Below are 16,147 nucleotides of genomic sequence, written 5' to 3'. Positions count from 1 at the left end.
CATCACGCCTCCCACGTAATCACGCAGTACATAGAAAACCAGGAAGACCTCAAAAAAGCGCTCAAGAAAACATGCATTATATAATCGAGAATGCAGCGAAACAATAAGAAGCGAGCGAGTGACATATACAACCATATTCATGAGTTCTGCTACTTCGGAAACAAAGCACGATGTAAACCTACACTTTAAATTAAGTTCATAGACAGGCTGCCGCTGGCGTTTGTAATTTAGTGCCTGCCCATATAAGGCCGTCCGTCAGCGGCAATCCAATAGCAAACTGCCACTAAATATTCACGGGTGAAGGACTGTGCTTATGGCGAGGAAGATGAGATGGTCAGGGTGGTGTTTGACACAAACTCAGCGAAACTGCGAGAGAAAGTTTTAAGTGCCAGGACTAAGGTAACATTAAATACAGCCATGGACATAGCACGAGATGGCACCAGCACAGCTGGGAACCTTCGATGCATGTACACGGCGGCTCACGTGAACTGGCGCAGTGCACAGATAAAAGCAACAGTTCCAAAGAGCTGAACAAAACCGAATTACACAATTGAAAAGGCAGCAAAAATATGAAGCGTCTGATACATACAAGCATATTCATAAATCCAGCTACTGCGGAAACAAAGCACACGTGGAAAAAGTCAATGTCCGCTAAAGGAAGACAGTGTAAAAAACCCGTGCATGCAGTGTGTCAGGTCTCAGATAAAGAAGAAGACGAGCTGTTTATTGATGCAGTAAGAAACGAATCGATGAATGAAACCTGTCATCTTTACAACGATTGACAAACACGGAATGTAACTTGAACACAACACATCCTACAAATACGAACCTGATTGAAAGAAATAATGATAATCAAATCCTTGATGACAGCAACACTCAGTAACACTCACAAAACAAATACTGTATATTGACAGTCATGTTACGTTAGTTTTAAAATGTTCCCTTTTCTTTTCTAGCTTTTTAACACACTACTTCTCGCTGCGATCGCGGGTATATATATATGTATATATATATCGATCTACATACTCGAATAATGGATACTTTATTAGCCATCAATGATTGTTTTGGTAAAGCCATACTCAGTGTATTCATTAGATGAGCGGTAAAAAGTAAGGCAGGGAGGATGACTTATTGAGGCATGCAGGCTGTAGTCTTGGCGTCAACTCTATCTGAATTGCGCGATCACATTTGAAAAATATATCTTTTCAAGTTCTATTTAGTCCATATGTGTCAAACTCAAGGGCACGGGCCACATCCGGCCCGGCGTGTAATTATATCCGCCCGAGATCATTTTATATACTGTATTATTGTTATTAATGGCCGGGTATATGAAGCGCTGGTAACACAATAAACTACAGATCCCATAATGCAGCGCTTCAGCTGCCTTGCGAACACTTACCGCGTTAATCAAGTCTACCTTATGATGCTGCAAGTTATTGCGAAGCTAGCTCACACGATGCTGAAGAGAAAAGTTGATTCTGAAAATAGAGCCTTTAAAAACCGATGGGAGGCTGAGTATATGTTTACTGAACCCGTGTGTCTCATTTGTGGAGCTAATGTGGCTGTAATTACAGAATTTAATCTAAGGCGGCACTATGAGACAAAACATCAGGGTAACCTGAAAGACCTGAATGCAATGCAGAAGATACAGAAAGCAGAATAATTAAATAAGAATCTGACACTTCAGCGGACGTTTTACCCGTGCACAATCACAAAGTGATTTCAAGTGAAGCTGCTTTTATGGGAGACACAAATGCACCAGTGCACTTGCCCCACTTTCCCTGTTGCCAAGTAATGTTAAACCAAGTCGTCACTACGGTGTTCCCAAATACGCACTTTGCTGATAAACTGAGTTTGCACGGCGCTTTGGTGACTTTGAAGAACAAAAAAAGTCCGTCTACATGCGGCTCGAACCTTGTGCATGTTTGGTAGCACATATCTGTGTGAGAAGCTCTTCTCAGTGATAAAGACTAACAAAACAGCACACAGGAGTCGCCTCACTGATGAGCACCTGCAATCCATCCTGAGAATCTCCACAACACAGAACCTCACACCAAACAGAAACGAACCTGTGGCCAAAAAGATGCCAGGCGTCCAGCTCTAAAATGACATATGAGCAAAGACAACTGAATGATTTGATTTGTTATTGCTGAAAGGAACACATTTTATTTATATTTCCAGGTTTTGTTATGCAGCATGTTCATATTTGAATTTGTATAATTTTGACAGGATATATTTTTATGGAGAGCAAAATCTTTTGGGATATTTAAAATCTAAGTTTATTTTTATATAAAATTACATAAGAGTAAAGAAATTTGAATGTTTGTTCTTTTAACGTTTACTTTATTTCTAACTTGTATAATTTAGACAGGATATATTTTTATGGAGAGCAAAATATTATAAGTTGTTTAAGGTTTGAGTTGATTTATTCACGAATAATATTCCTGTCTGTTTTTACCATTCCTACCAAAGATATTTCTGTCGACTAAATAAAAATTCCTTCTATTTAAAATTTAAATAGAACTTGAACAAATACGATAGTTCATAATATCCACAGACTTGCACATAAGAGCGGAGTCATCCGTTTTAACAAGCAGCGTATTGCACTGATACGAAATAGTTGTGTGTGTATATATGTAGATATGTATGTATATGTATATATATGTTTATATATGTGTGTGTGTATGTATATATATATGTATTTGTGTGTATATATGTGTGTGTATGTATGTATGTGTGTATGTATTTATGTGTGTGTGTGTAAATAAATATATATATATATATATATATATATGACAACACTCATCACTCACAACAGTGACAAAACAATTACATTGACAATCATGTTACGTTATTTTCAAAATGTTTCCTTTTCTTTTTCATTGCTTCTTTAACACACTACTTCTCCGCTGCGAAGCGCGGGTATTTTGCTAGTGTGAGTATATATGGTACAGTACTTGTTTTTTCTGATTCACATTGAATGCTAAAATTTAAAAACAAAAATCTGAAAAAAGTCTAAAAAATATCCAAGAGACATATAATGATTTACTTCATGAACAGAAGTAAATAAGAAACAGGAATAGTTGTGTCAAATATCTAAAATAGTAAACTGTGTACTTCAGTTTAAATTCTAAATATTCGTGATTGTAATAGAAAAATGTCATTTTACCCCTGCCCTTCACAGGGGGCTCCATCCCAAATTAAGGATCAGAAATCAAAAATAACATGTTCAGAATTACTGACCTCGAATTTGTCTACAACGATAACCCACCTGCTTATTCTGTTTGTCATTTTTAACTGTCTGGGAGTGGCTCTAGGACCACCAACAAAGAATCAAATATCAAAAACATTATCATATTTGTGATCAGCAACCTCAAAATAGCATAAAACGACACTCTGCATGCCTCTTTGTATCGTTGAACATCTGCGCAATGACAATAAAAAGCATTCTGTGTTACCGATCCACATTTTTTTCTAAGCTTTGTGAAAACAAGTAACTTTGACCCTTTAAAGCCTGGTAGGGGGTGAGCCCCTGGGTTCAACTGATGTGGCGTACACAATCTATTGGCTCACTCTTGGCTTAAAAATGAGGAGTCTTGCATAACTAGACATCTGATGAGTCGAATCATATATCATATGTGGCGTCTTTTCAAATCCACCTGAAATAGTGTGGACTAAGCCTAAGAAAATGTGTTGGAATAAAAAACTACAGCAACTGCGGACCTCCAGGACCAAAAGCGTGTGCAGTTAGCATGGCCTCTCTGTGCTCTTGAGTTATCCCAAGTCCTTCCTGTTTCCTCATTTAGTCCAAAGGCATGCTGGCAAATCCTTAAGACACTTCTATGTTGCTCTGTTAGGAAAAACACCGAGTGCTCAAGCAATTAACTGAATCAACGATAAAAGTGGACACAACGTATTATAGCGACCCCCAGTACTAGGTGTGGAAGGAAGGGGGAAGGCACAGCAGGACAAAGTGGTTACCAAAAATAGTTTATTCTTAACGATTCAAAATAAGGAAATGCAAAGTAATTATGAAGGAAATAAACAGGAACTATTTACAAGTAACTCTTATTGTTATGGCTATGAGAGATGCCCTAAATACTCCATTTCCCTCCGCCCAGCTGTCACTCCACCATCAGCTCCTCTCACCTTCCATCTCATCTCGTCTTGCCATCATCAAACCCTAAAGGAGCCCCGCTCTTCTTCTTATTGTCGGTCTTTTCCCTAACAGACTGTCCTCCATGTCGCATTCCACCTCCCCTGCCAGACTCGAAAATCTCCCATCCACCAGACAACATTCCAGCTGGGACGCGACGTTACTTATTCAATAAAGCACCTTTCACATTTAGTGGCTTTTCTTACTATTTTTCAATCATATTTCACAAGGCAGTGAATTGACAAAAATATTATATGTATATATATCATGGCAGCTGATGCAGCGAACAAGCAAAGCCAGTTTCACATAAGGGAGACACTCCAGTGCCAGCTGGTTCACTAAGAAGAGCCTCAGATCTATAATTTGAGAGACGCCGCAGATCTTTAGGGCCCAGGAGTGAAACCGACTCTGCTGTAGCTTCGCTGACTGCATCTGGGATACAACATCTCTAACTGAGGAAAAAGACAAACAGAATGATGTGCTTTAAAAGACAACACTTTCTTGTATTAATTTCATTGTAACAGAAAACAGCTTGAGCTCTCACCACCCAAGCAATGGTGGTCATAAATTGTACAATACAAAAACAATTGTGCAGAGAAATCTGGAATGTACAGTTTTGAATTTGAGTAAAATATTTGCAACATAGACATTAACGCAAGTAATAATCAGCTATTTATGGTTTGATTCCTGTGTTATGAACAGCTGAAGAGGATCTGATGAGCGTTGCCTCTGAAGAGGAAGATGAGCATCCTTCTAGACGAGTAATACACGAGTTTCCTACATGCCCACATAATGTGTCCAGTTGTAGTTTACCTGCAAGGTATGTGCAAACCAACTGAGCTGGGATACTCGTAATGCACAGGACCACAAGGCGTGCAATTGTGCAGCTTGTAAAAGTGCCTCACTTTTGTAAGGACAAAACCCAAATATATGCGTGATTCAATTTTATTTCTTGTAGATTTTTTTTCTCAAGATTTGGTCAGTTTTTATGATTTCTTTTTCTGTTTTCCACAGTAGTAACTACCCATCCCAAATGGCTTCTGCACATGTACAAAGAGACTCGTGCCTCTCGGATTCTGCTCTGTTATCCAGCAGACTGTATCGGCGACCAACATCCATAACCAATCCCAGTCTGCAAAACGCGTACAGTAGATACAGGGTAAGTGAGGGTTGGACACGTTGGGTGCCTTTGTGATTCTTTGCTACTCTTGAATCTGTATTGGCTTATTTACAGTAGAATGCAGAAGCTGTTCAGACTGTGTACTTTAGTGAAGTTACCTCAAACACTTTGGTACAAATGCAAACATAATTCAAGTTTACGGTTTATTTGGTGAGCTTTAATCTACGTAAGGGTGTGTGCGGTGATTCTGCAAACCTACATGGTTCCTCAATTAGAACTTAATACTACTGGCAAAGTATGGTAATGACGATGTCTCGAGAACTAAGCAACTTGTCATCATTAAAAGAAAACGTGGATTATGCATTGTACTATCCAGTCCACCACCAAAGAGCAGGTCTTCCATCTCTTTATGGTGGTGACGTACAGACATACAAGCACATCCACAGCAAAATGGCCAAAGGAGACTTTCAAGGACTGGGAATGTCCTTTGTCAATTAAGATCACCAACTCCAACTCTACTGAAATGCTGCAACAAGGTGTAAACCTGTGTGCGTTAGTGCAGTGGATCTCGGCAGTCGGTCCTGGGGGCCCCCCGTGGCTGCAGGTTTTTGTCCCAACTCACTTCTTCTCTTAACTGGATTTCTACCTCAGTTAGGCAAGCCATTACTGTACATCCCAGTCTTTGTTTTTTACAACAATCTGAAACGTCAAACTGGTTATGCTATAATTTTACTGCATGAAACAGGAATTTGTTACATGGGCAAGAATTCATTCTTTTTAAATGCCTTAGCTATTTAGACAATTGTTTATTAAAAAGCACCCACTAAACACTAAAGTAGTTCCTCCTTTCAGAGCCATTTCCGCTGGCATCTGCCTTCTTAATTGATCACAGACAATTTATAATGAGCAGAGCACATTCCACAGGATAAAGTGAAAAGAAAAAAAATCAACAATCTTACAAATACACATGCCTACACTTTTCTAAATGCAAAATAAAAGGAAAAAATGAGTCAGCTAATTAAACAACAAGATTAATTGAAGGTAAAAATGACTTGACTGAGAAACTGGTGGGAACAGAAACCTGCAGCCACAGGAGGCCTTGAGAACTGATGATGAGTGGAATAAAACGGGGGTCAGGGGGTGGACTGACTAATCATTAACCTCCGGGCTCAGAATTCCATGCAGTTACAGTGAAGCTTGAGTCAGGCTCAGAGTGATGATACATTTTATACGTCAAGAGTTCCAAATACCCCTTAAAAAAATCCACTGGATAGCGTTATGCTGCCATCTAGTGGACGAAATAACAGGCTGCCAAAAACACAATGTTTCGATGCTTGCTGTCTCTTGAAGTTCTAAGGTCTCAGAACTGGTTGGATCAGGGGTCCTCAATCACAGTCCTGGAGGGCCGCAGTTGCTGCAGGTTTTTGTTCTAGCCCGGTTGCTTAATTAGACAGCAATTCTTACCAATAATTTAATTTCATGGCTTGTTAGTGCTTTAACTCTGCTATGTCAGGTCATTCTCCTATCCTAGATTTTCTTCCCCTTTCTAAGGGTATCATCCAAATTATTTGAATGCTAAAAATGGAGGAGTAATTCTCAGTCCTTCACTTTTTTTCTCCTCACTTTCCTTCCAAATATTTAACTAAGCCCAATAGTGCACAATAAATACACACAGGTGTCAATGGTAACAAACTAAATGGAGAACTGCTGGTCTCCTTTGTCATTTGCAAGTTACTGCTAATTAGGACAAATAAAAACCAAGAATACAGCTGTATAAGACTAAAATAAGCAGTGAGACAGGGGTGTCCAACTCCAGTCCTAGTGGGCTGCATTGCCTGCAGGTTTTCATTCTAACTATCTTCTTAATTAGTGAGCTGTTTTTGCTGCTCGTTAACTTGTTTTGCCTTCGTTTTAATTGACGTGACTCAGATGCCTTAGTTGTTTCTTTTCCCTTAATGAGCAGCCAAACAGTAATGAGACACAAAACAACTAAAACATGCTGACAGTGATCTTACAAAAAACAGAAAATAAACCGTCTGCTGTGGCAGAATGAGAGCAGCAACAAGTCCTGATATTCAATAACGGCTTTGATTAACAGCAAGAATTGGCTTCTCATTAAGAAACTGGTTGGAGTGAAATTGGCTGGAGTTTGATGTTCCAATTTAGCTGGTCGTCTGTTGACTTTGGCTGCCATTTAATGAAGAAAACAAATCAATTCAGAAGACTGAATCCTTAAAAGCAAGGCTATTAAAATGAAGGGAAAAGGAGTTAATTAGCAGTGAAAACTGCTCACTTATTAGGAAAAGGGTTAGAAAGAAAACCTGCAGCCCATCAAGACCGGAGTTGGACACCCCTGCTGTAATAAGGGTCAAAATCTTAACGAGCGAGACAACTAAAGTGAAGCAGGTGTTAGATGAACAATAAGTGCTTCTTATTAGGCCATTGGGCTGGAGCAAAAACCTGCAGCCCTCCAGGACCGTGATTGAGGACCCCTGGGTTAGATCATTAGGCTGATGAAGAATCGCCACTAAAGCCTAATACATTTTTTTGACTCTGATAACTCATCAATATTCATGAGTGGGGCGGGGCCTCCAATGAAGAAGAAAAAGGAGGCAAACAAAGAGCCATTTTTGAATGAACTGAAACTGAACCACCGCTAGAATTGAGTGATCGTGATGAGGATGTGAATTGGTCATCAGACGTTGCCATGGAAACTGAAAACAATGCATGATATGCCTGGTGAATTTGGTTGGGTGAAGCTTCAACTCTGGTGTAACAGTATCTGTGTGACAAAAAGGAAAAATAAATGCAATCAAGAGCAAGGGGTCAAGCTCTGATATTTGACTCTCTCGTGTGCAAGCAACAGAAAAAAAATATAAGTGTGCAAAAAAAAAAACACACTTCTCTTTTAACAACTAACATTGGGCTGTGAGGGGCAGCACGGTGGTGCAGTGGGTAGCGCTGCTGCCTCGCAGTTAGGAGACCCGGGTTCGCTTCCCGGGTCCTCCCTGCGTGGAGTTTGCATGTTCTCCCCGTGTCTGCGTGGGTTTCCTCCCACAGTCCAAAGACATGCCGGTTAGGTGGATTGGCGACTCTAAATTGGCCCTAGTGTGTGCTGGGTGTGTTTGTGTGTGTCCTGCGGTGGGTTGGCACCCTGCCCAGGATTAGTTCCTGCCTTGTGCCCTGTGTTGACTGGGATTGGCTCCAGCAGACCCCCGTGACCCTGTGTTCGGATTCAGCGGGTTGGATAATGGATGGATGGATTGGGCTGTGAGTGGATGACGGTGTCAAACGTCACATGAAGGACGTGTACTTAATCCAAATCCTGCTGTATTTATACTGACATGTTGATGATATTTACAAGTTTCTGTTTTACATGTAATAACATTTTTTCTTGTTGAGAAAACACAACATTTTTGGCTCATTTTTCTAGGAGTAAATACAACACTAAGGCGGTTAACCAAGGATGGTACGTTTTCAAGCCCATAATGGTGCAGCAGCCAGCCACTGAATCATCAGATAACAGTTATCTTTTCACAAACCGCTGGATGATTTTATGAATGAAAGGAAACGAGTATCAGTGTTTGGCGTTCCATTTCCATGGCAATGTTTGGATATCCCTGAACAAATGACACATTTTGGTGACATTTGAAGAAGAAAAAAAAAAGACCACCACAGTCAAAAAAAAAACTTCAACAGCAAATAAATTAAAACTATTTTTATGAAAATCTTTAAATATACAGTTATAATTGATCTAATGAACCTAAAAAATGTAGAATTATGAAAGAGTAGATATGCCATTTTCAAAGGTCTGGGCACCGTTTTAGTCGAACAGTCTCAGAATGTGGGTCACTAGTCTTGTTTGTTTGGTGATGTGTCACCAGAGTCTAAAAAATTCTTTGGACTTTTCAGAAGCCGTGCAACATTCAACAGCCGTGGGTCTTTAATTTTCAGGTCCTCAGTTGCTTAAACTAATTAATGCCTACAAAATAGAGGAAGGCTTTAGAAACATATCAAAGTACCTCCATCAAGCAATTTTCCACAGTCCAAAATGCCATTAAGAAATGGCAGTTAAGAGGAACCATGAAGGTCAGGACAAGATCTGGATGGTTAAGAAAACTGTCAGATAGAACAGCTCACATATACTGTGCAGCAAAGAAGAAGAGCAAGACCTCCTCACACTAGTCTGCAAGGGACCCTTCATAGCCAAGAAAAGACTGGTGGGGCACTGCTGTGCTGTGCCGTGTTTCTTACATGGACATGGCCTTCAAGGAAGGGCCATCAGAAGGAAACCTTCCCTCCAGTCCCATCACAACCCTAAACTTTTGCAAATGCAACATTTTCTTAGTTCATCAAATAAATCCTGACAGTACGTTAACATTTTCTTAGAAATGCAATTGTTTTAGTTTATTTGCTGTAGAAGTTGTATTTACTATTGAAGTTGTATTTGAATGTCAAGATGTAAGATGGTACGAAAGTAATTAGTTTGTAAAACTGTGTGTAGACCCTCTTTATAAAAGTTGGCCAATTAGTGCAGAAATACTTTAGAAAGGAGTCTATAAATACCATGACATTAAAACGTGTAGAGGTAATTTTTGGGTAATGATGATCATGGTGCTTGTATCTGCATCTTCCCCTCCCACAGAGTGCAGACCTTGACAAAACGCTAAACAGAGCCATAGAGGCCGCAGAAAGCATGAAGAAGACAACTGAAAGGATGGCAAAAATTCTCTCTGCTGAACTGTCCAGAACTGAGACTTACAGAAAAATGCAAGGCTTTTGACGGTTATCTTGGGCTACCAGAGCAAAAAATTCAGAGTTGTGCAAAGATGACGATTGCTCTTGTAACTTAGTGGACAACAGCTTTTATAAGAGACTGTAAAGTACAGCACAGTCCACATCATCCGAACAAGAAGGAATGTGGATGACACCCTAACAGAGCTTGGCCTTGGGCAAGTGGTCCCCACATTAGACTCGGATACATTTAGTGCATCGTATTTGGGTGGCTATGTCTTTAAACATATTTACAGGTTATGTATGTTCATATGTAAGTTTTCATTCATTAAATTATGTATGCATACAGTAAATTTATTAAAACATTTATTTTCTGCCTTTTTCAAAATGTTAAATTATTCTATAATGTTCTCTAATGAATCCTCACGTACTGACAACCAAAACACACAAGTTAGCATGAGGCGCTGAGTAATCAAGAATGCCTGCTATTTGTATGAATGTTGGGGAGATTTTCTATGAAAAACTCTTTCACTCAGGCATCTCAATTTTTATTTTTATTTTACAGTCTTCGAGTTGAAAAATCAAAGGGGAGTTTCTTTGTGTCTCTGCTAAAAGTTGAGTTTTGAGTGGTTTGAATTGTGAGAGATTTACAAAATAGAAATAACGAACTATTTATAGTGTCGTTAGTTAGAGGTGCTAAGGTAAAATCTAGATGTGCGTTATATTACTGGTTTTTAAAATTCTACAGCCCATAGATTGAAAATGCCATTGTGTCAGGTTATCAAATAATCACTGCCACTCCTTGCCATCTAACTACATCTGTACCATTAATGGCACAAATTCAAGGATAATCGTCATTTATACAGACAACACTTACAGTTGCTTTACTAAACGAGATATCAACCAGTGGTGGTGATTGCTGAAAACTGCCAAAGTGCTTTTTGCAGTGAATTTTTCTGGGTTGGATGGTGGCTTTATTTAACTGAATTTGTTCTTAAACATTCACTGTGCCGTCGGCTTAGATCAGGATAGTTGGCAAGGCCAATATGACATCACAGAGCTGCAGCAGCCAATATGAAATGGCACAGCCAGTCAACTTGATTATATGACACTGATCCTAGAAGCATACTTGGATGAATTCTCTTCTATGGAATCAATAAGAATTGTTTTTACGTGTATTCTAAAAATTAGTGGAATACATGAAAATACATTTAAACACAAGATGTGCACATAGAAGGAAACTTGAAAAGTGGTGGTGTATTTGTGCCTGCCTTAAAGATAACACCTTTTTGTAATCTGTGTGCAATATGTGAGCCTACTCATTTAATAGTATTACCCAGTGTTCTGTGCAGTTGATGCAAACAGTGAAGAATCCACATGCTTTTAACATTACGCTTATTTGGTAGCAGTGACAATGAAGTGAGTGTGTTAGGGGGGAAAAAAAAATAAAAACATTTTGGTTTGAGAGAGGCAAGTCCCTACTCAAGACTCAGTGAAGCCATGCCTCCCGCTCCTGTTGCTACTTTCTGAAAGAAATGTTACCTTTCTGATATTCAACTATTTTTAATTTTCTCCGAGGGAGGTGGTGCATCGGCACAGTGGTTACAATTACTTGCCTTATTCCTCAGGTCACTGTTTGGAGCACAATAATCTGCCCCCAATAGATGGCAGACGCTTCTCTAGTTCTTGGGAGCACCACTGCACCATTATTATCCACTCCAAACTAGTTCATTTCTGGCTGCAAAAGGACTGGACTGGCCAAATGTTACATTCTAGCTTTACAAAGAAAACTAGAGGTGTGGGAATTCTTATACATAGAACAGTATCATTTGTAGCATCAGATGTAGTATTGGATCCTGAAGGGAGATATGTGATTGTCGTGGGCAACTTATCTAACTGTAAAATGATTTTGATAAATGCTTTTATGCATCTAATGTCAATGATAAGGAATTTATACAAAATTTATTTGCATCCATTCCCAATGTGAACACTCATAAAATTATAATGGATGGGGACTTTAATTGTGTTTTAAATCCACTCTTAGATAGGACTTCTATCACAGGGGACGACATCTAACACTGCAAAGATAATTACAAAGTTTATAACTGATCACAACTTATCAGACCCCTGGAGGTTTTAAAACCCAAACTCAAGAACATATTGTTTCTACTCACCAGTACATCAATGCTACTCAAGAATTGATTATTTCTTTATAGATGATAATTTCTTGCCTACGATTAAATCTTGCAAATACGATGCTATTGTTATTTCTGACCATGCACCTCTGATCTTGGAGCTAAAGTTACTATGCCCCACACACTCACCTCGCAGATGGCATCTCAACCCAATTCTATTAGCAGACGTGAATTGTACAGAATTTATATCCAAACAAATCAGTTTCTTCCTAGAGACAAATACATCCTCAGAGATTTCTGCAGGAATACTCTGGGAAACTCTTAAGGCCTTCTTAAGAGGACAGATTATCTCATATCTTTCCCACAGAAATAAATTAGAAACCAAGAAAGTAGCAGAGCTAAAAAGCAAATTACTAGAATAGATGAAGAACATGCCAGGCTTCCAAGCGAGGCTCTACATAGGAAAAGGCAGGCTCTGCATTCAGAACTAAACCTCTTGACAACTAAAGAAACTGAACAACTAATTTATAAATCCAGACATCATTACTATGAACATGGAGAGAAAGCTAATAAGCTTTTAGCTCAACAAATTCACAAGCAAGAAGTCCGCAACACAATCCCAGTAATCACCAGCATGAATGGAGACAAAATCATCCGACCACAAAAATATAATGCATACATTTAGAGACTACCATAAATCCTTATATTCTACTGAGTTTAAAGAAGACAACACACAATCTAATGCATTTCTGGATACATTACAGATACCACAAATAGATACTTTTAGTGTGGAGGAACTGATAAACCTCTGGCATTATCAGAATTACTAGATGCTATAAAGTCACTTCAAGGGGAAAGCAGCAGGCCCTGATGGCTACCCTGCAGAATTTTATAAGAAATTCTCGCTCAGCTAGCTCCCTCCTATTAGCAACATTTACAGAAGCCAGAGACAATCAAACTCTTCCTCAAACTTTTCACCAAGCATTAATCAGTTTTTCCAAACCAAAATAAAGACTTATTACAATGTGCATCATACAGACTAATTTCACTTTGAATAATGACGTTAAAATACTCTCAAAATCATAGCTAGAAGGATGGAGAAAGTGCTCTCCTCGGTAATATCACAAGATCAAACTGAATTTATCAAGGGTCGACACTTATCTTCAAATCTTCAGCACCTGTTTAATGTAATATACTCACCAACTAAATCAAACACCCCAGAAATATTATTATCATTGGATGCAGAAAAAGCATTTGACATGATTGAATGGAAATACCTTTTTACTACATTGGAGAAATTTGGGTTTGGCCCGAACATTTGTGCATGGATCAAATTACTGTATACCAATCCAGAAGCTTCAGTTTGTATCAACATTTGTTCAGACTACTTTAAACTAGAGCGTGGTACCAGACAAGGATGCCCTTGTCACGCTATTGTTTGCAATGCCATTGAACCACTGGCAATACACTGTCGAAATACTGATCAGATAAAGGGGATTATCAGAGAAGGACTGGAACAGAAAATTTCTCTATATGCAGATGATATGGTACTGTATATATCAGACCCACAAAATTCTGTGCCTGCAGTCTTAACAGCACTCACAGAATTTCAAAAGATCTCTGGTCTCAGAATTAATCTGAATAAAAGTGTACTCTTTCCAGTGAATTCTCAAGCATATAATATTAGATTAGACACCCTACCTTTTATCATTGCAGAACAGTTTAAATACCTGGGGTAAACATCACAAGTAAACATAAAGCTCTTTATCAACAAAATTTTGCGTCTGCATGGAAAAAATTAAGCAAGACTTGCATAGATGGTCAACCCTTCATCTCACTCTAGCTGGAAGAATTAACACTGTTAAGATGAATATTCTTCCTAAGCTCCTTTTTATTTCAAAACATTCCAATATACATCAATAAATCATTTTTTAAGCAATTAGATTCAACAATAACCTCATTTATTTGGAACTCAAAACATCCACGTATCAAAGAGCGACCCTACAAAGACAAAAGGCAGAAGGTGCATGGCTCTACCTAACTTCCAGTTTTATTACTGGGCAGCAAACATACAAGCTATAAAACCTGGACACAAATAGATGAACATACACAGGCTGGTCCCAATAGAAGTAAAATCCTGCAGTACTTCTTTATATTCCTGCTCTGTGCCCCAATAAATGCAAGTTATCGCAATATACTAATAACCCAATTGTGCTTCACTCACTTAGAATATGGAACCAATGTAGAAAGCATTTTAAGATGGAGAAGCTTTTATATGTGGCACCTCTGCAAGAGAACCACCTCTTTCAACCTTGGCAAACATATGCAGTTTTTAATATCTGGAAAAATTTGGGATCAACTTGCTTAGAGATCTTTATATAGACAACGTCTTTGCATCCTATGAACAATTACATTCCAAATTTAACATTCCAGCTACACATTTCTTTCACTATCTTCAAATTAGGAACTTTGTTAAACAGAACCTTCCTGATTTTCCTCATCTTGCACCCTCATCCATGCTGGAAAAAATATTGCTCAATCTCAAGGACTTAGACACCATCTCTGCAATATATAAAATTATTTTACAGTCCCTCCCTTTCAAAGATCCAAGAGGACACTGGGAAAAGATCTCTCAATTAATATATCAGAAAAGGAGTGGCAAAAGAATTCACTAGCAATGCAGAGAATTCACTCCAGGGAGCTCCATATGCAACAGCATACAATTATTCAACTCAAAATTATATATCGAGCACATCTGTCTAAACTAAAACTCTCAAAATGTTTCCAGGGCAATTTAGGTAGATCCAACCTCAGCAGCCTGTAATGTCATTTGTTGTTTTGTCCCTCAATCTTAAACTACCAAATAGTGTAATCTACAGTATATTAATAAAGGCAAAGCCCTCACTGACTGACTGACTCATTACTAATTCTCCAACTTCCGTGTAGGTAGAAGGCTGAAATTTGGCAGGCTCGCTGCAATCAAGTCCCAGCTTCACTGGGTCACATGTTCTGGGCCTGCACCAAATTAACATCATTCTGGACCAAAATTTTTAATTACCTTTCAGACAGCCTTGGACTCACAATCCTTCCTAACCCATCACAACAGCTGTGTTTGGAGTTCTTCCAGATGGGTTTAAAGTGGAGAAGGACAAACAAACTGACATAATGACAACGTGAAAAAAGTTTGTGCCTCACTCTTGGCCGCCTCCTGTCCTCTCTCTAGCTCTGTCCTCTTCCACCCGACTTCCACCCTCGACTGAAGGGAGGCGGCCCCTTAAATAGGAACCCGGATGGGCTCCAGCTGCTTCCCGGCCCTCCTCCGTAGACACGCCCCAGTGTGGCGGAAGTGCCGGCTGTGCACCCAGAAGCCGTCCGAGTGTCCCCTGTCTTCCCCCCAGCATTTCCTGGTGTGGCGGAAGTGCTGGGCTCCAGTTATATTCAGGCACCAGGGCGCTGCCTGGCGGTGGCCACGGGTCCCTACAGGACTAGGCTTTCAAGCCCTTTACCCGAGGCCCCCAACATAACCAGGGCAGACGCCCCCTCACGGTCTGGAGGAGGCACAAGCCCTCCTCCGGTCCTCCTGGGCGTCCTTGTCAGGCACCAGCCCCCGATGCCACAGTATGTATATGTGTATATATATGTTTATATATGTGTATGTATATGTATGTGTGTATATATGTATTTTGCCTGGCCAAAAAAAAAAAAGCCGCCACCTGGATTTAACTAAGCAAATAGGTACGAGCCTCCTATTGGATAATTACTGCATGGGCGATTATCTTTCAGCTGGCAACAAGTTATTTAACCCCAACCGGTGCAATGAGTTGCTTCTCATTTCTTAAACAACCATGTCGAAAGACACATCTTGTGGTCGTGGAAAAGATGATAGTCTGTTTGAGAAGGGTCAAATTATTGGCATGCATCAAGCAGAGAAAACATCTAAGGAGATTGCAGAAACTACTAAAATTGGGTTAAGAACTGTCCAACGCATTATTAAAAACTGGA

General features: G+C 39.4%; 1 protein-coding gene across 1 annotated transcript in view; it reads left to right on the top strand.

Annotated features, from left to right (window-relative positions):
• Nucleotides 1-10,386, top strand: part of LOC120514881 — a 97,022-nt gene extending 86,636 nt beyond the window's left edge. The window contains exons 17-19 of the mRNA XM_039735508.1: nt 4,859-4,976; nt 5,171-5,315; nt 9,922-10,386. Coding sequence (XP_039591442.1) covers nt 4,859-4,976; nt 5,171-5,315; nt 9,922-10,059 — 401 coding nt within the window. The 3' untranslated portion in view covers nt 10,060-10,386. The remainder of the gene's footprint in view (nt 1-4,858; nt 4,977-5,170; nt 5,316-9,921) is intronic.
• The last annotated feature ends 5,761 nt before the right edge of the window (nt 10,387-16,147 follow it).

Source organism: Polypterus senegalus, chromosome 14, assembly GCF_016835505.1.
Source record: "Polypterus senegalus isolate Bchr_013 chromosome 14, ASM1683550v1, whole genome shotgun sequence".
Taxonomy (NCBI): domain Eukaryota; kingdom Metazoa; phylum Chordata; class Cladistia; order Polypteriformes; family Polypteridae; genus Polypterus; species Polypterus senegalus.
The sequence above is the reverse complement of the archived record's forward strand: the minus strand, read 5'-3'. Positions and strand labels throughout refer to the sequence as shown.